Source organism: Schistocerca nitens, chromosome 1 (assembly GCF_023898315.1).
Source record: "Schistocerca nitens isolate TAMUIC-IGC-003100 chromosome 1, iqSchNite1.1, whole genome shotgun sequence".
Classification (NCBI taxonomy): Eukaryota; Metazoa; Arthropoda; class Insecta; order Orthoptera; family Acrididae; genus Schistocerca; species Schistocerca nitens.
Genome location: NC_064614.1, coordinates 1,059,231,465 through 1,059,257,713, shown reverse-complemented (window position 1 = coordinate 1,059,257,713; position 26,249 = coordinate 1,059,231,465). Strand labels below are relative to the sequence as shown.

The 26,249-nt window shown below is 44.2% G+C and overlaps 1 protein-coding gene across 1 annotated transcript in view; it reads left to right on the top strand.

Moving 5' to 3' along the window:
- The window catches only part of LOC126197723 (inter-alpha-trypsin inhibitor heavy chain H4-like), a 195,830-nt gene that overhangs the window by 123,808 nt on the left and 45,773 nt on the right, over nucleotides 1–26,249 (top strand). The window contains exons 8-9 of the mRNA XM_049934660.1: nucleotides 6,720–6,867; nucleotides 18,019–18,389. Coding sequence (XP_049790617.1) covers nucleotides 6,720–6,867; nucleotides 18,019–18,389 — 519 coding nt within the window. The remainder of the gene's footprint in view (nucleotides 1–6,719; nucleotides 6,868–18,018; nucleotides 18,390–26,249) is intronic.

The following is a 26,249-nucleotide window of genomic DNA, read 5'->3' as shown; positions in this document are numbered from 1 at the left end:
CTTCATACTTTATGCATATGCTTGGTGGAAACCTCTTACAGGTTCTGAATTGCATATAGTGAGTCTTTTCGAAGTTTAATGTCCGTGAGTTGGCTTTAAACCATTTATTAATATCCATGAAAATATCATTAGCAGATCTTTCTAGAACTACACTCGACATACTGTTTATTCCAATACTTGTGTCATCTGCAAAAAAAAAAAAAAAAAAAAAAAAAAAAACCGGACTCTGCTTCTGGCAGTGTAACTGATGAGAGATCATTAATGTATACAAGAAAAAGCAATGGCCCTAATATGGATTCTTGTGGGACACCACATGTAATTTCTTCCCATCCTGATGATGACTGATGACTTAATTCACTAGTCCATTGCACTGACACCTTTTGTTTCCTGTTAGCGAGGTATGAACTTACCGCAACTACCTCACTTCCCACTACCGTCTACAGGACGTTAACAGGGACGTTAAATGGACGTCAGTATGTGCAGTTCATCCGTAGATTTTCCGTCGAATGACAGATCGGACAGATAGGTTGCCGCGTTTACCTGCGCGCGACAGCTGCCAGTGACAACATAAGAAGATATGAGCTTCTTTAAATCCACAGGTCCATTTCTCGCGCCACATTCCTCTTGATAACGATATATACCCGATCACTTTTCATTGGTTACCAACAAGAAAATGCTGTACAGCAACAGAGCATGAGCACTGAGCTTATTATGACACTCTGGGGGCACATAAAATACCCTGACTGTTCATACTCCGTAGCCCAAAGGCACGACCTTGACAGTACTAAAGCTGTCATCGGTATGCTGAAATTTTCTCATGCCGTCAAGTTCCTCAACAAATTTCTCGTAAACTTCACTTGAAATAAATCTGGCAAACAATGAATACAGCACGAAGTCTAACTGAAACTTGTCGACTATATCTTCAGGCATATCCTCAAATAACCACTCGTGAAACTCAAATGCCGTCGACCGTAAAGCAGAGCGATAGAAAATACCCCGAACGCTGTTAACTCTGTTGCTTGTCGCCATTGTACTTACAGGTAATTATACATAAAAAAACGTATACCATTCTTGTACAGGCTGCTCGGCTTGCCACCTAAGCACCGCTCGGCGATGTAACCACTGGCCGGCGCGACCGCCCGCCTCCACGCGATGTACACTGGTCCAATATACGTCCACGACTGCGTGCTGGGAACTTACTCCGTATACTCGTTCCTTCGTGAAACGGTCTACAGTGCGGCATCGTATTGCAGGATGTCATGTGAGGAACGGGTAAACTCAGTGTCACACTAGTTATGCTGTCTACACTAAAAGTGCCAAAGGAATTGTTACGCCTGCCTAATATCGTGTAGGGCTCCCGCGAGCACGCAGAAGTGCCGCAACACGACGCGGTATGGACTCGACAAATGTCTGAAATAGTGCTAGAGAGAACTTACACCACGAACCCTGCTGGGCTGTCCATAAACCCGCAAGAGTACGAGGGGGTAGAGACGTATTCTGAACAGCACGTTGCAAGGCATCGCAAATATGCTCAATGTCTGGGGAGTTGAGTGGCCAGCGGAAGTGTATAAATTCAGAAAGTTCCTGGAGACACTCTGCAGCAATTCTGGACGTGTGGGGTGTCGCACTGTCCTGCTAGAATTGCCCAAATCCGTCGGAATGCACAATGGACATGAATGGACGCAGGCGATCAGACAGGATGCTTACGTACGTGTCTCCTGGCAGAGTCGTATCTAGACATATCAGGGGTCCGATATCCATTCCAACTGTACCCGCCCAACACCATTACAGAGCCTCCACCAGCCTGAAAAGTCCCCTGCCGACATGCAGGGTCCATGGATTCAACAGAATGTTTCCTTACCCGTACACGTCCATCCGCCCGATACAATACTCGACCGACCAGGCAATATGTTTCCAGTCGGCAACAGTCCAATGTTGGTGTTGGCGGGCCTAGGTGAGGCCTAAAGCTTTGTAACGTGTAGCCATCAAGGATACACGAGTGGGCTTTCAACTCCAAAAACCTATGTAGATGATGTTTCCTCGAACTTTTCGCACAGTGGCACTTGTTGATGGCCCAGCATTGATATCTGCAGCAGTTTGGCGGTGCTGCTGGGGGGCGGGGGGGGGGGGGAGTGGGGGGCGAGAGGTTGCAGTTCACTCCTGTAATGTTGAACGATATTCTTCAGTCGTTGTTGGTCCCGTTTTTGTATGATCTTTTTTCGACCGTAGCGATGTCGCAGATCTGATGTTTTACCAGATTCCTGATATTTACGGTATACTCGTGAAATAGTTTAATGGAAAATCGCCATGTCATCGCTTTCTCGAAGATGCTGTGACCCATCGCACGTGCACAGACTGTAACATCACGTTCAGACTCATTTAAGTCTTGATAACCTACCTGCAGCAGTAACCGATCTATCAAATGCGCCTGACTTGTATAGGCGTTGCCGACCGCAGCGTCGTAATCTGCCTCTTTACATATCTCTATATTTGAATACGCATCCCTCTACCAGTGTCTTTGACTCTTCAGCGTAAAGCCATGCTTCTTTCTCGACAACTTTTCTGCCTCAAGGACCTTTATTGTATTCGAACTGAGAATATGTTCACGAATTCTCCAACAAATTGATGTTAGGGCTATCGGTCGGTTCAGCTATTTTGCTCTTCTTATTTATAAGAGTCACCGGCGCTTTTCTCCAGTCGCTTGAAACTTGGGCTGGGCGAGAGGTTCGCGATGTATGCAAGCTAATTATGGGCCCAGTGCCATAGAGCACTCTTTGCGAAACCGAATTGGAATACCATCCGGCATTTTCAGTTGCTTCTCTGCGCCAGGAATGCATATTACTACGTCTTCCACACGAGAGTGTGTGCGATGGTGAAACGACTGTATGTTTGTGCGATTTTCCTTCGTGAAAGATAACTTAAACGCAAAAATTAAAACTTCAGCGCCGGCCGGAGTGGCCGTGCGGTTCTGGGCGCTACAGTCTGGATCCGAGCGACCGCTACGGTCGCAGGTTCGAATCCTGCCTCGGGCATGGACGTGTATGATGTCCTTAGGTTAATTAGGTTTAATTAGTTCTAAGTTCTAGGCGACTGATGACCTCAGAAGTTAAGTCGCATAGTGCTCGGAGCCATTTGAAAATTTCAAATTTCTTTTTGCTATCTTATATTGCCACACGAGACAGGTGAAAGGGTGACTGCAGAGAAGCCTTCTCTTGAGATGAAAATTGTCACTGCAGAATCAAGTGGACGACAAAAACATCCAACGATTAACTTAATTTCCCACAGACTTGCCTTACGCGTCCAGATAACTACACAGTCACACTCTAAATCCATCTCATTGGAGACAATATTTCTGTAGACTGCATTGAAAACTGCCTCTCCTGCGACGTGTAATTCGTCTTTTAGATATGCATAAGTCACTAAATATTCCAGAACTTTCTACTTCGGAGGCACCTCACGGTCCCGAGAATATTTTAAGAGACAAATTTCCGGGAACTTTGTTACGAATACTTTGACAATATACTGATGAAATTTTAATAGTCCAAGCGTGTTTACTCTGAACGCGGTCCATTTCGCTATCTGCATGTCGACTGTCCAGTATTCATCAGAGTACCTCAAACTACGGCCTAGCCTAAAAAACCCAGGTGCACTCCATAAGTGCTCTGCTCCCTGAGTAGTGCACCCATTAAGGAGAGTCCTAAAACTTTGCACCCAATAACGCAGGTCCAAAAATTTACATCCAAGACCGTCACAGAATCAACAAACCCTTTGGTTGAGACCCTCCATTCGGCTCCCCACTGAAGTACCCCGATGATTTCTGGGAAGAATGCTGCAAATTGCAAACTCTCCTTCCATCCCTACGCGTGAGCCGAGCAGCCTTCTCCAGTCCCGCCAGGTATCTGAATGAACTGAGGATGGCCTCAGAACCGAAGCGGCGGCCGTCACTTGTGCCGACGTAGCCACAGCTTGCAGACATCTGTAGCCTGAACGCACGATAGCCGTAGGCAAGGACTCTTCCACTTCTCATACGAGGCGCCCCAGCTGACGTGCACAATGTACATTGACACTGAACTACGGCCAGCTCCTCCTACGTCCGCATACAGCATGCACACATCGTAGCCATCCCAGCACTACCAAGAAAACACAGAAAAAGCTAAATGCTTAACTTGCTACTCTGCTGGAGCGTAAAGTGCAATTCACTGGGATCCCTGAAGATATTTTCTCCAAACTTTGTACACTAGTGATTTATGTCGGAGTACGTACTGTGGGAGGAGGTACACTGGTTCAAATGGCTCTGACCAATATGGGACTTAACATCTGAGGTCATCAGTCCCCTAGAACTTAGAACTACTTAAACCTAACTAACCTAAGGACGTCACACATATCCATGCCCTAGTCAGGATTCGAACCTGCGACCGTAACGGTCGCGGGGTCCAGACTGTAGCGCCTACAACCGCTGGGCCACTCCGGCCGGCTGTGGGAGGAGGCCCCTCGAAGCAGCTCAAGGGATGGGATTGAGAGTTGGAGTTGAGTTGTCAGAACGGATCAGACTGTAATGTATTGCGAATACATAGAAAGAAGGATCCTTTATTGTATGATTATATGACAGCGGAACAAACACTGGTAGCAGTTACTTCGGTAAAATATCTGGGAGTATGCGTACGGAACGATTTGAAGTGGAATGATCACATAAAATTAACTGTTGGTAAGGCGGGTGTCAGGTTGAGATTCATTGGGAGAGTCCTTACAAAATGTAGTCCATCAACAAAGGAGGTGGCTTATAAAACACTCGTTCGACCTATACTTGAATATGGCTCATCAGTGTGGGATCCGTACCATGTCGGGTTGACAGGGGAGATAGAGAAGATCCAAAGAAGAGCGGCGCGTTTCGTCACGGGGTTATTTGGTAACCGTGATAGCGTTACAGAGATGTTTAGCAAACTCAAGTGACAGACTCTGCAAGAGAGGCGCTCTGCATCGCGGTTTAGCTTGCTGTCCACGTTACGAGAGGGTGCGTTTCTGGATGAGGTATCGAATATATTGCTTCCCCCTACTTATATCTCCCGAGGAGATCACGAATGTAAAATTAGAGAAATTCGAGCGCGCACCGAGGCTTTCCGGCACTCGTTCTTCCAGCGAACCATACGCGACTGGAACAGGAAAGGAAGGTAATGACAGTGGCACGTAAAGTGCCCTCCGCAACACACCGTTGGGTGTCTTGCGGAGTATAAATGTAGATGTAGGTGTAGAACTCATGTTTCAGATTTCCTGCAGACACAGTTCTGTTGCAGAAAGGTTAACAGGTGCATCACACTATGCGAGTGAAATTTCATGGCAACTGGGAACGTGCTCCGATGTTAAAGTAAGTGGTACACTACGTTTCTTATGTCAAAACGTCTTCTGGTGATATATGGGCCGAATACAATGTCTCGACCGCAAACGACAATGTCTGGGCAATATTTTCGGTAAGTTGAACGACCATCTTACAGGAAGAGATTTTCCAACGATGAGGACGTTCACGCTGTAGTTCTCGAACGGCTCTGAGTCCGAGGAAGGGATTTCCATCATGAAAGAGTTCACAGATTGGTAGGACGAACTACTTTTGTTTACTGAGAGTTGGTGAGCATGCTGAAAAATAATGTCGCATATTTGTATCGCATTGAGGTGTAGTGTACCTGTGTTCTGTGGCATAGAATGAATACTTATCTGGCAGCATTCTATAAACCAGTGAAGCGTCAGCAGAGATATACTGCTACAATGTGGAGCCTAAACAGTTGGAGCATGTGAGCTGAAGAATCGCAGTTGGGCAGAAACGTTTATTTCATGGGTTGGATCAGAGCCGCTCACTCACTGGAATGAAGTAGCTCTTTTTCATGACTCACTATTCACCATACACTTATTACAATAAATGAAAGGAATCCACCTTGCCTTTTTAATTCAGATCACTCTACCTGTATATTATGTTACCCTATTTTAATATGTTCTGTAAGAAAATACTACATCTTACGTAGTTTTAAGATGTGCAGGAAGCCCTATAGTTCGTCTATATTAAAACTACAAAAATGCCCAACAGTTTTTCAACTTGGGAAATTATTTACATATTTGCATTTACATCACAATAAAAATCACAGTAAAAATAATCTCTGTGAAAAATTATTACTGTGGCTTCACTATTCGTAGTACTCTAATAACAGCACAAAAATACTACAATATTTCTGTTTTGTGGTACTCAAATGCTCAGAGTGAAAAAAAAAAAAAATCACTTCTCCTTGGACGCACTTGGTTGAGTGCATGTACATTTTTCAAAACGTCTGTATCTCGATTTACGTGTATGACAACAGAAACATGTCTATAGTGTTCAGCGTTCACTCCGAAACACCTTATTGGAAAATTCTTGCTTTGACTCACTCGGACATGACACCTACAATGGTTTTCACTTTCCCCAAGTAAATCCAGCATTTAATAAAATTTAAAGCAAAAGAACTACTTGTAATGGAAAGACGAACAAATTGAGTAATAGATAAACAACTTAGTAATACAAGGAAAAACACAAAAATTTTCCAGTCTCTATGTGTTGCTTTCATACTCTGCGCTGCTCGACTCTTTTAGATCTAAATCCATTTCATTTTTCAGCACAATATGTAAATTTAATACTACAGTTCGTAGACCATTTAGACAGTGTATTGTGAGTAATAAGGATTATTGCTAATATTATGCAGGTGTGGGAACCTGACGAGCCATTGATATTCACCTACTTGCGCGAAGAGCGGCTTACTCGTGAATCCATAAAGAATGGCGTTGTCTCTGCCACTAGAGAGAACATTGCCAAGGCCAAGAGGAGTGTGGACTCATTCGAAGCAATTGGAGGTTGGTACAATCAAAATAATTTTGTTCTTAGTTATTTCGGACAATGTAGGAACCTCGCTTTCTTTGAGTATTACTTATTGGTAAACCCAAGTAACACTGCCAGACACAGATTTGAATACCTTTATCATTGCTTCTATAAGATGGAAGAAACCAACGTGGTAATAAGGTCAAGATAGGGCAGAGGATTTCGATATCCGCCGGCCGAAGTGGCCGCGCGGTTCTGGCGCTGCAGTCTGGAACCGCGAGACCGCTACGGTCGCAGGTTCGAATCCTGCCCCGGGCATGGATGTGTGTGATGTCCTTAGGTTAGTTAGGTTTAACTAGTTCTAAGTTCTAGGGGACTAATGACCTCAGCAGTTGAGTCCCATAGTGCTCAGAGCCATTTGAACCATTTCGATATCCAGTAAAATTTTCCAGATAACCACAAACCGATAAATGCACCATTGTGGAGGTCTGACTGGAAAACGACAGTCGCCCACATGTGGGGCTTTATTGTCGATATTTCCCTGTAGTGTTAAAGATGAGATAAGATTTTATTAAATTCAAAAGTCTGTATTTATTAAATGAGTTACTTTTTTTTACTAAAGTAAATAAACGGAGCAGTAAATTGGAATGATCAGACACTGTACTATTTATAGCAGAGCATTTATGAAATGAAATGTATTTACACATTTACTATGTTGTGTGGCTATGCGTATGGTTTTAAGTATTGTTTTGGTTTAAAGGAATGTAAATCATGGTTGTGTTTAACTTTATTAATATTTTATTTTGTGTTAAATATGGAAGATTCTTGTTATTTTGTCTGAAAAGGAAAAAAAACGGTAGAGGTAATGACTGAACATGATAACGGTTAGGTTTTCACCTGTAGACAGCAGCCCATCAGCAGTAGTAGTTCTAGCTAATAGCCATAGCATGTCGAACGGCTCTATGATTCGGATCAACATAAGGTTAGACCAGCTGCTTGTTTCGGGTGCTGAATCTGATATAGGTTTGGGTTCTGTTGAAAGGTATGGTTTGAAAAGGCTATCCTACCTCTCAACAGAAATAGGAAAGCGAAATTGTCAGGGTTAGTAAGAGAACATTTAATCGGGGACACTGACATTGATAGACCTATGGTTATAGTCACTGGAGCCAAGGCAGCACCTTTTGTAGGGTACATTTAGATTTCAGGCTGTAATAATGTCGTGTGACGAGGGCCTCCCGTCGGGTAGACCGCTCGCCTGGTGCAAATCTTTCGATTTGACGCCACTTCGACGACTTGCGCGCCGATGGGCATGAAATGATGATGATTAGGACAACACAACACCCAGTCCCTGAGCGGAGAAAATCTCCGACCCAGCTGGGAATCGAACCCGGGCCCTTAGGATTGACAGTCCGCCGCGCTGACCACTCAGCTACCGGAGGCGGACATTTCAGGCTGTGAGAACTACATAATACTGAAAATTTTGAGCCTAAAATACGTGAAGCTGAAAGATATATTGAAATAAACGCATGTTGTTGTTGTGGTCTTCAGTCCAGAGACTGGTTTGATGCAGCTCTCCATCCTACGCTATCCTGTGCAAGCTTCATCATCTCTGAGTAACTATTACAACCTACATTCTTCTGAATCTGCTTCGTGTATTCATGTCTTGGTCTACCTCTACTATTTTTACCCTCCCCGATACTCTCCAATACTATATTGGTGATCACTTGATGCCTCAGAAGGTGTCCTACCAGCCGGTCCCTTTTTTAGTCAGGTTGTTCCACAAATTCCTCTTCTCCCCAATTCTGTTCAATACCTCCTCATAACCCATCTAATCTTCAGCATTCTTCTGTAGCACTACAGTTCGAAAGCTTCTATTCTCTTCTTGTCTAAACTATTTATCGTCCATATTTCACTTCCATACATGGCTACACTCCATACAAATACTTTCAGAAAAGTCTTCCCGACGCCTAAGTCTGTACTCGATGTTAACAAATTTCTCTTCTTCAGAAACGATTTCCTTGACAGAGCCAGTCTACATTTTATTACTTCGACCATCATCAGTTATTTTGCTCCCCAAATAGCAAAGCTTATCTACTACTTTAAGTGTATCATTTCCTAATCTAATCCCCTAAGTATCACCTGATTTAATTCGACTAAATTCCATTATTCTCCTTTTGCTTTTGTTGATATTCATCTTATATCCTCCTTTCAACACACTTTCCATTCGCTTCAACTGCTCTTCCATGTCCTTTGCTGTCTCTGACAGAATTATAATGCTATCGGCGAACCTCAAAGTTTTTATTTTTCCTCCGTGGATATTAATTCCTGCTCCAAATTTCTCTTTTGTTTCCTTTACTGCTTGCTCAGTACACAGATTGAATAACATCGAGGATAGGCTACAACCCTGTCTTACTCCCTTCACAACCATGCCCCTCTACTCTTACAAGTGACATCTGGTTTCTGTTTAGTTGTAAATAGCCTTTCGCTCCCTGTATTTTACCCCTGCCACCTTCAGAATTTTAAAGAGAGTATTCGAGTCAACTTTTTCAAAAGCTTTCTCCAGGTCTACAAATGCTAAAAACGTAGATTTGTCTTTGTTTAATCTATCTTCTAAAATAAGTCGTAGGGTCAGTATTGCCTCGCGCGTTCTAACATTTCTATGGAATCTTCCCCGAGTTCGGCTTCTACCAGATTTCCATTCGTCTGTAAAGAATTCGTGTTAGTATTTTACAGCCATGACTTATAAACATATAGCATCAAAATAAAGGAGGTTTAAAATATTAGATGAATGACCTTCTGATTTCTTTAGATGAATTGGAGCCGCTAAACAATGTTGATGTAAATATGTGTTTTTGAACGTCAATTGATAACAGATTCCGGACTGCTTAATATGGATAGATATAGCTTGGCACCGAGTTACTTCATAACAGATAAATAGAAAGGAAGTGTTACCACCTACATCAGAAAATTGCAGTGGTATGGAGGAAGTAAATAGAAGACAGACAATTTAATGTTAGGTGCTGTGAGAATAATCAAACCATCGAGAGGAAGAAAACTGGCAGAAAAGACTTGGGAGCAAGCCTTTAGTAAATCTGTGGGAGGCAGGTGTCTGGGAGAAATTCCACAGCCCGAACGGAGCCGTTACAGCTGGCGACATTCCCCAGGGCTCGCCACAACGGCGGGCAATGGGCCATTCTATTTTGCCCATAAAAAAAGTTGTAAATGACTGGAATACGAAATGACCTTGTCACAACACTGTGCTTTAATTGTGCTGCCCTGTTTTCTATAAAGAATAATTATTACATTCAGGACACATCGATAAAAGGAGCCTATCTTCCATCAAGCTATCTGCAATCATTTATTATGGTAACAAAGCTGCAGTTTGTTTCTACTCTTCGACTACTTGTTTGTTTTTGTATTATTGTTTAAAGCAGGTCAGGTACAAGAATTACTGAATCAGGAGGCAAGATGGTGACAATCAAAACTGAAAATTTAGAGTGTTTTGATTTTCTATTTCCTGGCCTTTATCCCATCCCGTCACAGGGTCGTCACGTTGTTTTAAAAATATAATGAAAACAATCTAGACACCATAAAACATTTTATTTTAAAAAAAGACGGTGACCAGTTTCTGTAAATGCATTATCATAAAAGTAATTAGAGGACATATGAAGGTAAACGTAACAGCAAAAACTATATAACTACAGTATAAATAAGAGATACCCTTGCTGACTGCTGGAGATGGTGGTATGGAGCACTAACTGCCCTTGCCTGGTGTGGAGAGCAGCTAACTGCATGTATGTGTCTACTAACCGAGCAGTGCACAACCGTAACTGGTCCTGCTAAGCTTATGCCCGACGACTTCCCGATGGAACGCACAACGATGAATACGTCGATAGCCTTTTGTGCTGGATGCATCCCATAACCAAGTTGCTTCTGCTGCTCGTCCGTACACCGCACGGCATCCTCAAAGGCGCCATTCTGATGACACTATTTTTCGTGGCCTGGAGCCACGCCTTCGGGAAGCTGGTAATCTTTGTCTACAAGTAATGGACACAGGACAAGACGTACTCCTCAAACAGAGGACACGATTCTTGAAACCGTTCACCAGCCACCTAGGCGAAGTCCCCGTGATATTGCAAGGCAGTTCCAGATATCTGAATGACTGGTTGTTGAAGTGTTACACGATGAATAACTGCATCCACTGTACACGTTAACTCAATATCAGCGGTCAGAAGGCCGCATTCGACGAGTACAGTTTAATGAATGGCCTTTGAACGAAGTGGATGATAACGAACATTTTATACATATCGTGATGTGGACTGACGACTCTAGCTTCATTCTTGATGGTGTTTTCAACCTCCACAACAGTCATTGGTCAGAACACAACTAGATGTCACATGTGAATGTGTCTTTCAGGCACCCTATGGCAAAAGCTTTTGGGCTGGAATCGTGGGAGGAGTGCTTTTGGGCCCTTACCTATTGCCGGACAATTTGAACGAGTCCTTGTACCTTACGATTCTTTGCAGTGCTTTGCCTGACACATTAGAAAACTTACCACTTGGTATTCGGCGACAGCTATAGTTTCGGCATGAAGGTGCATCATCACACTTTGGAATTATGTGCATAACTACTTAAATGAAGCGATTCCATGGAAATGGATTAGTTATGAACGTTCACTGTTCTGGTCTCCACGCTCCCCGGACATTCATCCGCTAGATTTTTATTTGTGGAGTCGCTTCAAGGAACAAGCTTTTACTACTCCACCCACGCATGTGCACCACCTAATAGCTCGCGTGCATGCCGCTTCGGCAATAGTGGATGCAGCTGTGTTGCATAGGGGCCAGTAAAGTATGATCCGACGAGTGGCGAAGTGTTTGCAGATGTGAAATTGAACGTTTCTCACATATTGGTTCTGTGATATAAGCCTGGACGTCAAACGTACAGAACTGAATTATTGTGCGTAGCACAAAGTGCAATCTAGAGTTTCTTACCTATTGTATTCTTCGTACCTCATTCGATACAGACGATGTTACTGTATCCACTGTTATTTTTTGTTAGCTTTATTTGTTCATAGAAGAAACATAGTGGGCCTTTATGTCTGTTAGAAGTTCAAAATGGCTCTGAGCACTATGCGACTTAACTTCTGAGGTCATCAGTCGCCTAGAACTTAGAACTAATTAAACCCAACTAACCTAAGGACATCACACACATCCATGCCCGAGGCAGGATTCGAACCTGCGACCGTAGCGGTCACTCGGTTCCAGACTGTAGCGCCTAGAACCGCACGGCCACTCCGGCCGGCGTTAGAAGTTCATGTAATGTTTTAATTATTAAATAAAGATAACAGTAACAGAAATACATACATAAGATACTGGACTGTGGAGGTGTAAGTTGGTTACAATTTGAAGTTTTAAGCGAAAAATAAATATTTACTGCAAACCTGACTCCTTCATCGACGAGTCTGCATGTCCATTCCCTCCTACATTGCTTCGTCTCACTGAGCTAAGGGGACCTCTCCAGCAGAGGGCATAGTTCATGCTACCTTTTTTTCGTCGTGCTGCACGCAGTTACAGTATGCCCAGTGAATCATTTTTTAAATCGCATTTCTATTAAACCTATTGCTGGGACTAGGTTTTGTTACTCGTAAATACCTTTTGTCTTAACACGGGATGAGGAATCACATGCTGAGCTTCAAGTGTGGCATTTTTTCTTCAACCTGTATTTTATGCAAGCCTATTTTTATACATACATGGCTGTGGCCGCTATCCAAATACGTCATACCACAATTATATTATTAGTGTATTTATTCGTAATTGGCAATATTTTACGTGGTCTGGACCGTTTTTATTATATTTTGGTAGTACTTTATGACCGCTGACATTTAATAAAGCTATGTTCCAAAAATGATTAATTGTTAACTTTTGTATTTGGCAATGTCAGCGGTAAGGGGTTATCAGGCTTAGTTCCTGTCTCCACCCCTTCTTCCGCGAGATGAAATGTATGTACACGACCTGCCTGCGTCTGATTTTATCCCATGTGGAAGTATGCGAATGTTTTAGAAATCGTTGTGAAGTGTGTAACGGAAGCGGGTACCAGTCCAGTATTCACCATGTCGGATGTGGAAAATCAACTAAAAACCACGTACAGGTTGATCAGCACACTTTCCCTCGTCGTTAATCCGCTAGGTGGATTACATCCGAGACAGGCATGTCTACTCAAATCACAGGAGCAGCGTACTAACGCGGGGGTTATAAAGATTGGTCAAGATTCTCAGTATTTTGATAAACTGGCTAATAATGAAGGGAGATGCGAAACATCTTTAAAGAAGTGAAGCTTTTGTGAAATATTTCCGACATGAAACACGAAAAGAAAACACCCCACCATAATAGCACAATAAAATTATTTACTTAACAAGATAATAACAGAGAGCACGTTTTTATCATCGATATTGAGCCATACCTCAACGTGTCGATGCATTTGTGGGTATGGCACTTTCCTTACGGCGCTACTCGTGAGTAAACTACAGATATTTTTCGTTCGATACCGTGACCCTACTTCCATCAACTCATGGATTGTTGAAATTAGTAGCTGTATGATAGTCTACGAGAACATACTGAAAAGTAATGCCTCCGAATTTTTTATGTGACAACCTTATTAACTGTGAAACTTCATTGCAGGTGACCATCAACTGCTTATTTTTATACTCAATGCTACCAGTTACGATCAGATGACCGTTATCAAGCCGAAGCAAACCCTGTCTTGATCGGAACCGGTAGCATTGGACATAAAACTAAACAGGTGATGGTCATCTACAACGAACTTCCACAATTATTTGGCAATTGTAAAGCCCTATTTCACCACAAATCTAAATGTTGTTAACATTACACATCTTTGTTCTCCACATCTACATATCTGCAGCCCTCTGACACTAGAGGGTTCCAAATTGTAGCGTTTAACATCTCGATGTGAAATGTAACTATCTTAGTCTGCGTGAATCAGCGTGCTGTAATCGAGTTTCGAATTCGAAGAGTTCGTCCACACATGGAGCAACGTCTTCTGCAGCGAGACAGTGCCAGAGCACAGAGGGGCGCTGCCACCTCTGCCAACAATTCAACACCTTGGGTTCGGTGTCATCGATCATCTTCCACACAGTCCTGACTTGGCCCCATCCACTGTTTATCTCTTTTCAAAACTTAAAGAACACCTTCGAGGACTTTACTTTGCTAGTGTTGATGCGGTATAGGCAGTGGTGATGTTGTGACTCCGTCAAAGAAGTCAAACATTCTACAATGACAGTATCAACAAATTGGTCTTGTTGACAGAAATGTGTTTGTCGCCAAGGTGTTTTTTGGAAATTTTAGGACAACACACACACACCCATGAACGAGGGAGGACTCAAACCTTCGACGGGGGGAGCCGCGCGAACCGTGACAAGACGCCTAGACCGCACGGCTACCTCGCGCGGCCGCCAAGTTTACTATGGTGAGAAACATACAGGGTGCCCCAAAATAATGTATACACTCTTTTAAATTGAATATCTCTTTAATTAAAGTAGATAGAAATACAGTTCAACGTTTGTGGTGTACCTGAAGGTTCAGCTAAAGGTGATAAACGTTCAAGATGTCCTCAATCCGCGACAACACATAGTCGACAACGACTTACAACACAGCTACATGACAACTGTATCGTTTCTAATGGTAATGTAATGTAATGCCTCGGGCATGGATGTGTGTGATGTCCTTAGGTTAGTTAGGTTTCACTAGTTCTAAGTTCTAGGGGACTAATGACCTCAGCAGTTGAGTCCCATAGTGCTCAGAGCCATTTGAACCATTTTTTTCTTTAAATTTCTGAGCCCGTAAAATTCTATGGACACTACTTTTCCATATCTCAGTCCCACGAGAGCACTGCCTCGGGCGGCCGTGATGGCTGAGCGGTTCTAGGCGCTTCAGTCTGGAACCGCGCGATCGCTACGGTCGTAGGTTCGAATCCTGCTTCGGGCATGGATGTGTGTGATGTCCTTAGGTTAGTTAGGTTTAAGTAGTTCTAAGTTCTAGGGGACTGATGACCTCAGATGTTGAGTCCCATAGTGCTCAGAGCCATTTGAACCATTTGAACTGCTGCCTCGAAGATTTCTTCGGGGAGTGTGTGTACGCCTGGATCACTACACCAACACTTTCATTGTGTGTTGAATGTCTCTTCCTTCTACACTGTCTCTTCCTCATATCCTGCACCGTTCCATCGACATCTCACATTCTTGTAATTGTTACCCTTGTTGGTGGTGGTGTTCCAAATTCAGTCCTCCAATGTCGTCGTACCTCACTAACGTTCTCTGTTTTCTGTTGATCGAATAACGATATATTTGTTTACATTCATGAAACAAAATAAAGTCTTATGTTTGTCACTACCTTCTGAATTATTACCTCCAAAAAATATATCTCTGTCTCCTTTAATTAAAGAGATATTCAGGTCAAATAGTGTATACATTCAAAGTCTCTTCGGGTTTGCTGCCGGATCCTAAAATCCAACTGGTCTGAGAACTCAGCGGGACCCATGAGCAGAGGCAGCACTCTCCTGAAGATGGCGACCAGTTGGATCGCCGAAATATCGAATCAAGTTGATGTTAGGATACGGCAGCAAACCCTAAGAGACTTTCAAGACTTATTACGCAGGGAAAGCCTACGAAGTCACATTGTATATATTATTTTGGGACACCATGTTTATATACAGACATGAAGTGAAGTGCGGTATCATGTATCGATACGACCCCAGGGCGTCAAACCTGGCAACAGAATCGCAAGTTCCCATCAGATGCCGACAGTTGTCGCGTGTGATCTGCCGGACCCAATGGTGTGCGCCCGCTGAGCCAGGCATCCAGTGGTTCTGTACCAGGACCGCCACCTGCCACCGCGATATCAGACGGCCAGTGGTAGCCACGCGGTCGACTTGCTGCGTGACGCTACGCAGGCACCACCTAGTCATAAGTCCAACACCATCGACCGTGTCTTTAGTTCAGAGAGCCTCTTACTTGCTGACATCGAGAGCTGGCATAGTTTTTAATGAGTCTTCATACGCTTGGAGAATTGCAAGTTAAGTTAGTCTTGTTTACTGTGTTAAATTGTTCGCTAGTCATTTCTGCTCCTGTCCACCTTTCCTACCATGACAGTTTTCACATGACTCTGTAGCCCACCTCTCCTTAACGTTGTGTAGGAAGCTGCACACCAGGTTAAGAATCAAGATGTATAATGTTAATGAAGTCTGTTTTATTTTTAAAAAGTTAAGAATTTTCATATAAAATATTCGGAGGCATTACTTTACAGTATGCTCTCATACTCTATGAATGGGGTGCGCCACACTGTGTTTTTCTTCTTTCGGAGTTTGCTACATTACATTACATGCTACATTACATTGTATCAGGACTACACACACGTACATGCAAAGCAATAAAAAATAAACTTATGCTCTCAGATTTGTAATTACACTACTGGCCATTAAAATGCTACACCAAGAAGAAATGCAGATGATAAACTGGTATTCATTGGACAAATATATTATACTAGAACTGACATGTGATTGCATTTTCACGCAATATGGATGCATAGATGCTGAGAAATGAGTACCCAGAACAACCACCTCTGGCCGTAATAATGGCCTTGACACGCCTGGGCATTGAGTCAAACAGAGCTTGGATGGCGTGTCCAGGTACAGCTGCCCATGCAATTTCAACACGATACCACAGTTCATCAAGAATAGGACTGGCGTATTGTGACTAGCCAGTTGCTCGGCCACCATTGACCAGACGTGTTCATTTGGTGAGAGATCTGGAGAATGTGCTGGCCAGGGCAGCAGTCGAACATTTTCTGTATCCAGAAAGGCCCGTACAGGACCTGAAATATGCGGTCGTGCATTATCCTGCTGAAATGAAGGGTTTTGCAGGGATCGAATGAAGGGTAGAGCCACGGGTCGTAACACATCTGAAATGTAACGTCCACTGTTCAAGGTGTCGTCAATGCGAACACGAGGTGACCGAGATGTGTAACCAGTGGCACCCCATACCATCACGCCGGTTGATACGCCAGTATGGCGATGACGAATACACGCTTCCAATGTGCTTTCACCGCGATGTCGCCAAACACGGATGCGACCATCGTGATGCTGTAAAAAAAACCTGGATTCATCCGAAAAAATAACGTTTTGCCATTCGTGCACCCAGGTTCGTCGTTGAGTACACCATCGTAGGCGCTCCTGTCTGTGCTGCAGCGTCAAGCGTAACCACAGCGATGGTCTCCGAGCTGATAGTCCATGCTGCTGCAAACGTTGTCGGACTGTTCGTGCAGATGGTTGTTATCTTGCAAACGTTCAAAATGGTTCAAATGGCTCTGAGCACTATGCGACTTAACTTCTGAGGTCATCAGTCGCCTAGAACTTTACGTAAACCTAACTAACCTAAGGACATCACACACATCCATGCCCGAGGCAGGATTCGAACCTGCGACCGTAGCGGTCGCTCGGTTCCAGACTAGCGCCTAGAACCGCACGGCCACTCCGGCCGGCCTTGCAAACGTCGCCATCTATTGACTCAGGGATCGAAATGTGGCTGCACGATCCGTTAGAGCGATGCGGATAACATGCCTGTCATCTCGACTGCTAGTGATACGAGGCCGTTGGGATCCAGCACGGCGTTCCGTATTACCCTGCTGAACCGACCGATTCCACATTCTGCAGTTAGTCATTGATCTCGACCAGCGCGAGCAGCAATGTCGCGATACGATAAACCGCAATCGCGATAGGCTACAATCCGACCTATATCAAATTCGGGATCGTGATGGTACGCATTTCTCCTCCTTACACGAGGCATCACAACAACGTTTCACCAGGGAACGCCGATCAACTGCTGTTTGTGTATGAGGAATTGGTTGGAAACTTTCCTCATGACAGCACGTTGTAGGTGTCGCCAGCGCCAACCTCGTGTGAATGCTCTGAAAAGCTAATCATTTGCGTATCACAGCATCTTCTTGGTGTCGGTTAAATTTCGCGTCTGTAGCACGTCATCTTCGTGTTGTAGCAATTTTAATGGCCAGTAGTGTAAAACGTTAAGACTCCCCCGTATAGTTTCTCTCTGTAAACTGTGACTTCGCGGGAGCTGAGTCTCAGCCCGTGTGTGACGTGCCTGTGTTGACTGCTCCCAGTAACGTACATGTTCGAGGCGCTGGAGACGGCGCTGCTCGTGTCGAAGGCGGCACTGCTGTCAGAGAGGCGCAGCAGCGCACCCATGGTGGTGCTGCTGACGGACGGCGAGCCCAACGGCGGCATCAGCAACACCGACGAGATCGTGCGCCTCGTCTCCGAGCGCAACCGCGAGACGGCGGCCGCCCTGTTCACGCTGGCCTTCGGCGCGGGCGCCGACTACGGCTTCCTGCGCCGCCTCGCGTTGCGCAACGGCGGTATCGGAAAGAAGATCTACGAGGCAGGGGACGCGCACCTGCAGCTGCGCAACTTCTACCGCCAGATCGCGTCACCGTTACTTGCCGGAGTTACATTCAAATACGACTACGGCAAGGTAAGTTCGGTGTCGGTTTTGTGGGCTTCTTTGTGTCGATGTGTGGCCCTTGTCAACTCTTGCGCTAGTCATTCCAATTCCTACAAGGGATGTTCAGTTAGTAATCCGACACTTTTTTTCTGATAACGGGTTGGTTTTATTCGGGATTCCAATACAGAACACAGCATGTTGTTCTCAATGGAGACACGTCTAGGGACGTTAAAGTAACCTCTGGCGTGCAACAGGGGAGTGTTATGGGACCATTGCTTTTCACCATATATATAAATGACCTAGTAGATAGTGTCGGACGTTCCATTCGGCTTTTCGCGGATGATGCTGTAGTATACAGAGAAGTTGCAGCATCAGAAAATTGCAGCGAAATGCAGGAAGAACTGCAGCGGATAGGCACTTGGTGCAGGGAATGGCAACTGACCCTTAGCATAGACAAGTGTAATGTATTGCGAATACATAGAAAGAAGTATCCTTTATTGCATGATTATATGATAGCGGAACAAACACTGCTAGCAGTTACTTCTGTAAAAATCTGGGAGTATGCGTACGGAACGATCTGGAGTGGAATGATCATATAAAATTAATTGTTGGTAAGGCGGGTGCCAGGTTGAGATTCATTGAGAGAGTCCTTAGAAAATGTAGTCCATCAACAAAGGAGGTGACTTACAAAACACTCGTTCGACCTGTAGTTGAGTATTGCTCATCAGTGTGGGATCCGTACCAGGTCGGGTTGACAGAGGAGATAGTGAAGATCCAAAGAAGAGCGGCGCGTTTCGTCACAGGGTTATTTGGTAAGCGTGATAGCGTTACGGAGATGTTTAGCAAACTCAAGTGGCAGACTCTGCAAGAGAGGCGCTCTGCATCGCGGTGTAGCTTGCTGTCCAGGTTTCGAGAGGGTGCGTTTCAGGATGAGGTATCGAATATATTGCTTCCCCCTACTTATACCTCCCAAGAAGATCACGAATGTAAAATTAGAGCGCACGGAGGCTTTCCGAAAGTCGTTCTTCCCGCGAACCATACGTGACTGGAACGGGAAAGGGAGGTAATGACAGTGGCACTTAAAGTGCCCTCCGCCACACACCGTTGGGTGGCTTGCGGAGTATAAACGTAGATGTAGATGTAGACACCATATAACTGCCCACTCTTCTGGCTCCAAAACCACGTGTTTCAATGTAACCTTCGTGCAGTGCGACAGCCTTACGCCACCTTACCGGGAGGGTTTGTATGTGAGCATGGTAACACTCTGTTGGTCATCGTTGGAGCAAATGTCTTGCTGTATCAATAACCTGTCCATGATCCACATACTGCTTCCAGCAGAGTGCATACTCCATTGGGCCAAACAGATGGAAGTCGGAAGGACAGAGATCTGGACTCTCTTGTGGGTGAGGAAGAACATTCCAATGAAATTTTGTGAGCTCCTCTTGGGTGCGCAGATTTGGGTGAGGCCTTGCTTGGTCAGGGAGAAGGCAATGAAAACGGTAAAGCCTTTATTGATAGAATGACCCCTTCAGAAGACCGTCGCCATGACCTTATCTGTTGAGGGCGCGACTTTGGACGTTTTCTTCTGGGGAGAGGTGATGTGGCGCCACACCACAGATTGCCATTGCGCTTGTGATTCGAAGTGATGAACCCACGTTTCATAGCCTGTGACTATCTTCGTCAAAAATTGTCACTTTCAGCCTTTCACAAACTGCGACATTGTCGCGAATAAAACGATGACACGTATATGCAATAAGTTTCCTTTACTCTACGTCTATGGTCACAAATTTTTTGTTAACAGATTGCCGGTTTCGATCTATAATGACCATCATCAGATCTGCAGCAAAAATGGGAAAAAACATAAATACACTCGCAGATTGTCTACAGCTTAAAAGCAGGTTGAGATTCATTGAGAGAGTCCTTAGAAAATGTAGTCCATCAACAAAGGAGGTGACTTACAAAACACTCGTTCGACCTGTAGTTGAGTATTGCTCATCAGTGTGGGATCCGTACATGAAAAGTACTACTTACAGCATATGCATGTGTGAAGTCCTAATGTACTGCAGCCATAGTGGCATCGTTAAATGTTAAATGCAGAATCAACACAAGCATCGTCTAAAATATATAAATAACATTATGTGCACGAGTCATGTTGTCAGTAGCACTACTGTTCAAAACAAGCTGCCGTACAGTAGCCACAAGATGTTTGTGTTGTAAGTTCACCAGATATCGCTAGTGTCGGCATTCACTGGTTTTCAATAATTAATTGAACAGCGAAAATAAAGGAGGATGCAATAGTTGAAGTCTGTAATGAGCTTATAACGTATAACAGGCATTACAGTAATAAAAGGCGTTAAAAAGAACACGACAAAAGTAAGATTGTTAAAAAGAGGAAGAGTTAAGAAACAGTAGTTGACATATGCTCTAGTGCCAATATTCTAGATAATGACATAAATATTAAACACCTTTGATAGTGCACCGGATAATATTAAACAACCATAAAACAAATCGCTAAAGAAGCCACAAATGCTGCACGTAATCAGCGCCCTCTGTTAGCGCTAACGCCAGAATTCCGCACGGCGGGAAGTGGTTGGAGGAACGTGACCACCAGATCTGATGATGGTCATTGTAGACCGAAACCGGTAATCTGTTAACGAAAAGTTTCTGACCATAGACGTAAAGTAAAGGAAACTTACTTTCAGCCTTGTAACACACAAGCAATTCTGGAAAGATGGTTCTTCATTGCACACATTTGAGTACCCCTCCTGGTGTACGAGTGTGTGAGCAGTACTAACTGAGACGTCCAGTTGCACAGCAAGACTGTTGACTGTGATCCGTGGATCACCTCGAATGAGAGTGTCCGTTCGTTCCAACACTGCAGGAGTCATACCTGTGTGCGGCTGGTCGGCACGCGGGAGGTCAGACTAGTTTGTTGCGATGATGACAGATACCTCACCCAACGACACGTCACTGCCAGATCTCCGTAGACACTCTGCAAAATCCTACGAATATCTTCAATGCTCCGATTTTCCGCCAAAACAAACTCAGTGGCAGCTGCCTTTTTGGAACGCACCTTTGTTACAGAAGCCATTTTGAAGGCTACATATAGCGCTGCCACATATCCCAAAATCTTGATACTATAGGGACTGAACCAGGGGTATTCCACGATGGCCCACAACGAATTCCACTTTTTTTTCAAATTGTCCGAGAAAAAAAATGTTGCACTTCGTGCTGAACGTCCCACATAAATGTAATGTGCTGTATGCACTGTGTGTGAAACTGCTCTGTGCAAGAATGCTATGAGGGAAGTGTACATCGTATATACTTCATGGGAATAGTGCTTTACATGCACACAATGGAATCGATTGGTACCTATGTGTCTTAGCTTAGTTTACAAAAAACAAGCTCCCATCAGCAGATTCCAAAATCTACCCCTCCTGAGGATATACAATACTATACAAAATAATGAAGCACTCAGAAGACATGGTCGGATACCAGTATAACTTCATACACATACACGTCATCGTATAACGGCCATAACGGGCATGAACAAAGCCAAACATTGGCTAATCACTGTGAGGTACTCATAGACGCCATGTGCTCATGAGAGCCAGAGTTATGAGCACTTGGAAGAGTTTAGAAGGGGTCATATTGAGCCTCTCTATTTCATCAGCTGATTGTATCGTGCACGAATTGACCACAAGGAAGGATCGGCGTATTGTGCATTAAACACGTAGCAACCCCTTAGCATTTGTTACTGCCATCCGAGAGCAAGTAATGAATCCATGCAACATCCTGTGCCATCCCACACCACTGACACCTGACAGTTGAACCAGAGAATCATTGTCCCAGTCATAGGCTGCTATTAACACCACGAGACAAACGGCTTCATATAGATTGGTGTTGTAACATCGCGTTGTAATCAGCGATGAATCGCGGTTCTATACTACCACAGATGACCATAGTCGCTGATTATGATGGCAATCTCGGTAGAGAACCCATTTTTAGAATGTTTTGGAGGGCCACAGTGGTATTATTTCTGGCGTCATCGTGTTTGCTGCCATCGGTGCGAACAGTCGTGATGGGTAGTGATTAAAGGAACTCCAGCGGCACAACAGTACATTATGGAAATCCTGCGTACCCATAGCTCACGTCTCATGACAACTGTGGGCAACACGTCACGTGTCTCTATGAACTGTATTGTGCAGCACGGTGTTGAGATACTCTCGTGGCCGACAAGGACCCAAGATCTCTCCCAAATCGAACATGAGTGGGACTAGCTCAGTTGTAAGATCTGCCTCAGTGCCAGTACCCAAGATATCCTTTGGCTGCCTCAAGAGAGGATACAACGACTTTATGACACCCTTCCCAATCGAATTATGCGTGTATCAAGGCCAGAGGGGGTGCGACGCCTTACTGATAAAAGGGTTGATACTATTAATTTCATTGTTATTTGTAATCACTAAAATAAGATAACATACCCTCATTCGATTTCGTTTCCTCCCTAGCCTCTCTTCTCAGTGAATCACTTATTTTTGGTCAGGTAGTCTACTTACCTTGAGGTTCTTGTTTTTACTACACTGCAGGTCCACAGATCCAGTTTTTGTCGAGTTGATTTACCTTTACAAATAACAAACAGGAAAAAAATGGCTCTGAGCACTATGGGACTTAACATCTATGGTCATCAGTCCCCTAGAACTTAGAACTACTTAAACCTAACTAACCTAAGGACAGCACACAACACCCAGTCATCACGAGGCAGGGAAAATCCCTGACCCCGCCGGGAATCGAACCCGGGAACCCGGGCGTGGGAAGCGAGAACGCTACCGCACGACCACGAGATGCGGACAACAAACAGGAACTACGAGTAACATTTGTTTGCTATTTCTCAGTAGAAAAACAAAGACATATTGCCTCTGGATTAGTCAGAGTTGCCAACAAATTATTTAATAAAAATCCTTAGGTTACAGCCAATATTATCTCTTCAGTCGGGCCCGCAGCATAGAACACATCCTAATACGACACTTTGTAACGAGTAATTCCAGGTAAACTACAAATGGGTTCACTAGTAGTCCTTCTACTTCACTACAAGCTTGTTTCGGCTATAGCGCCATTCGCAGACCTGTAGATGTTACATTTGGTGAGTCTATTACGTTTACAAAAGTTGTACAGTAAGGTCAATCTACATACATATTTGCATCTAGGTGGGATAGATGCCGATATTGCATCAGTGAGTAAACTGGTCTGTCCATTTGTTACTAGATCGCTATATTCACGAAGTTTTGTTTATGCAGAATATTTTGCGAAATATTTTTGATTGCTGCATTTACAGTTTATTCTCGCTGATGCTTTATGTTTACAGTGAAATCTTTGCTAGCTAATGACGTTAGTTGCGCATCATTGCTAGTATGATTTTGTTGTAATTTCTATGTATGGCTATCTTTGACACTCTGTTTACTGTGATTTTCATCTTTTCACGTTTTCCAAAATGCCAATAAAATTTTCTAGGTAATTTTTTGTTTGAGATTGATTTCTTCATTAAGGATAGTGTTTGGATAATTTTTTGTGTGTGTATATATATTTCTAGTGCTTGCAAAATGTCCATTTTATGTTCCTCTGATATTCTGTATAGACTTTGTAATGTATTTTCGATATGATCAGTTTTGTGGTTTTGGTTTTTGAGATGCTGGTAAAAGCTTCCTTGATTGCTGTCGCAATTTATTGTGTGCTCCTTGGACCGATACAAAATTTTGCGTAGTCGTTATACAATGTTTTGTATATGTCTAGGTTGTCAAAAATAGGGATTTTGGTTTTTCCGGATGGAAGTTTCGTTTTTAGGTTATCGTTTCTTTTGAAAGCTAGTTGTATGGTTGGTTTCTTGAAGATTTGGTTTATTTTATTCGATGTTTGACGCAAGTATATCATCGGTACGTAATTTGTAGTTGTTTACTTTTATTTTCGCTTCTTAATTTTATGTCTTTGTGAATGGTTTGAGCTTACCATGTGTGGTTTCCGGTTCTTCCCCTGACTACCAGCTCCTTAACCTTACCCGTCACCTCTCCCTCCAGTTTAACTGCCATCCTTCCGCTATATTTGTTTCCCTTGACCTGCAGAATACCTATGACCATGTATGATATACCAGGCTCCTTTTCAAGATCCAGACCTACGCCCTTTCTACCAACTCCATCCTTCCTATGTCACAATCCATAATACCAATTCCCTTATATTCTACTCTACCACAGGTGGGCCCCAGACTTCGTCCTTTCTCCTCTATATTCTGTACACCAATCATATGCCAAAACCACCCTCCACCCCTCCATACCCTTCCATATGCTGATGACGCCACCTTCCTTGCCCTCTATCCTACTTAACCACCTCCAAACTCCCCTAGACCAGGTTACTGCTTGGTGCAGCCAGTGGCTCTTCGAATCAATCCTTCCAAAACCCAGGCAGTCATTATATGATGTACCACTCCCCCCTTCCAGCTCCATAATTTCTACATCACCATCTATGACCATCCTGTCCAACTTGCTCCCACCTTGAAATACCTCAGTCTCATTCTGGACAGTCACCTCAACTGGACTTCCCATTTCCTTATCATGCAACACAAAGCCCACAAAAGACTCTGCCTCTAGAAACTCCTGTCCAGCCAGATGTGGGGATTAGATCCTTCCACCATCCTTCATGCCTACAAATCCTTGATATGTCCCATCCTTTGTTACACCAGTGTTGTCTGGATCTTCACCCCTTCTAAACTCTATAAAGACCTCCACAACCTTGAATCGTATGCACTCTGCCTCCCTTTCCATATCCATGTCCCATCTGCCATTAGGAACCTCTATGACCTCATTGCTTTCCCATATCTCCTCCTTTTCCTTCGACACATCCCTATCAAATATATCAACCACTGCCTCCTCCCCACCCCCCTGGTGTCTCCTTTCCTCTACACTCCCTGACTGCTGCTGAGCCTTTACCCTTGTGTCCCACCCTCTCCCCATCTCCACACCCTTCACCTCCTTCCCCAAAGAAACTACAAGTGTCTCCCCATCCCCGATGATCCCTTCCAGCGTCTCCCCGTCTTGGATGATGTGCTTCGCCTCGATATTTATCCTTTCTTTCAACTCTGACCATCCCTCTCCCAGCCTCCTCCTCCTAGTGCTCCCACTCGTTCACCTCCCTCTCTGCTGGTTCCTCTCTCCTACTTTCTGGCATTCTCACTTCTCCTTTCCCACTCCTTGCCCTCCTTCGTGGTTGGCTCCCTCCACACCCTCCATCTCCTGCCCCTTGATGTGCTACCAGCTCCCCTCCATTTCATCCCTTCTTGCCCACCTCCTCTGCCGACCACCCTTCTCTCTGTCCTCTCTCGCTCATCTCTCACCTCCCCTTCCTTATCAGGTTCTTCCAATTTTAAATCAGTCACTCTCTGTCATGTTTTGCTGCTCGCCGTGTATGTTACGTAAGTGCAGTGTGTTTTCAGTGTCATACTGTGAACGCTATTTTTAATTGTGCTATTCGTGCCGCCAATGTTTATGTGGTATGTCTTTGTCGAGACCGGCTGCTGTGGCCGAGTGGTTCTAGGCGTTTCAGTCTGGAACCGTGCTGCTGCTACGGTCGCAGGTTAGAATCCTGCCTCGGACATGGATGTGTGTGATGTCCTTAGGTTAGTTAGATTTAAACAGTTCGTAGTCTAGGGGACTGATGACCTCAGATGTTAAGTCACATAGTGCTTACAGCCATTTAGAACCATCTTTGTCGAGTTTCATTTTACAATGAAGAGCCAAAGAAACTGACACACGTACCTAATATCGTGTACCGCAACACAACGTATCGTGGACATGACTAATGTCTGAAGAAGTGCTCGAGGGATTGACATCATAAACCCTGCAGGGC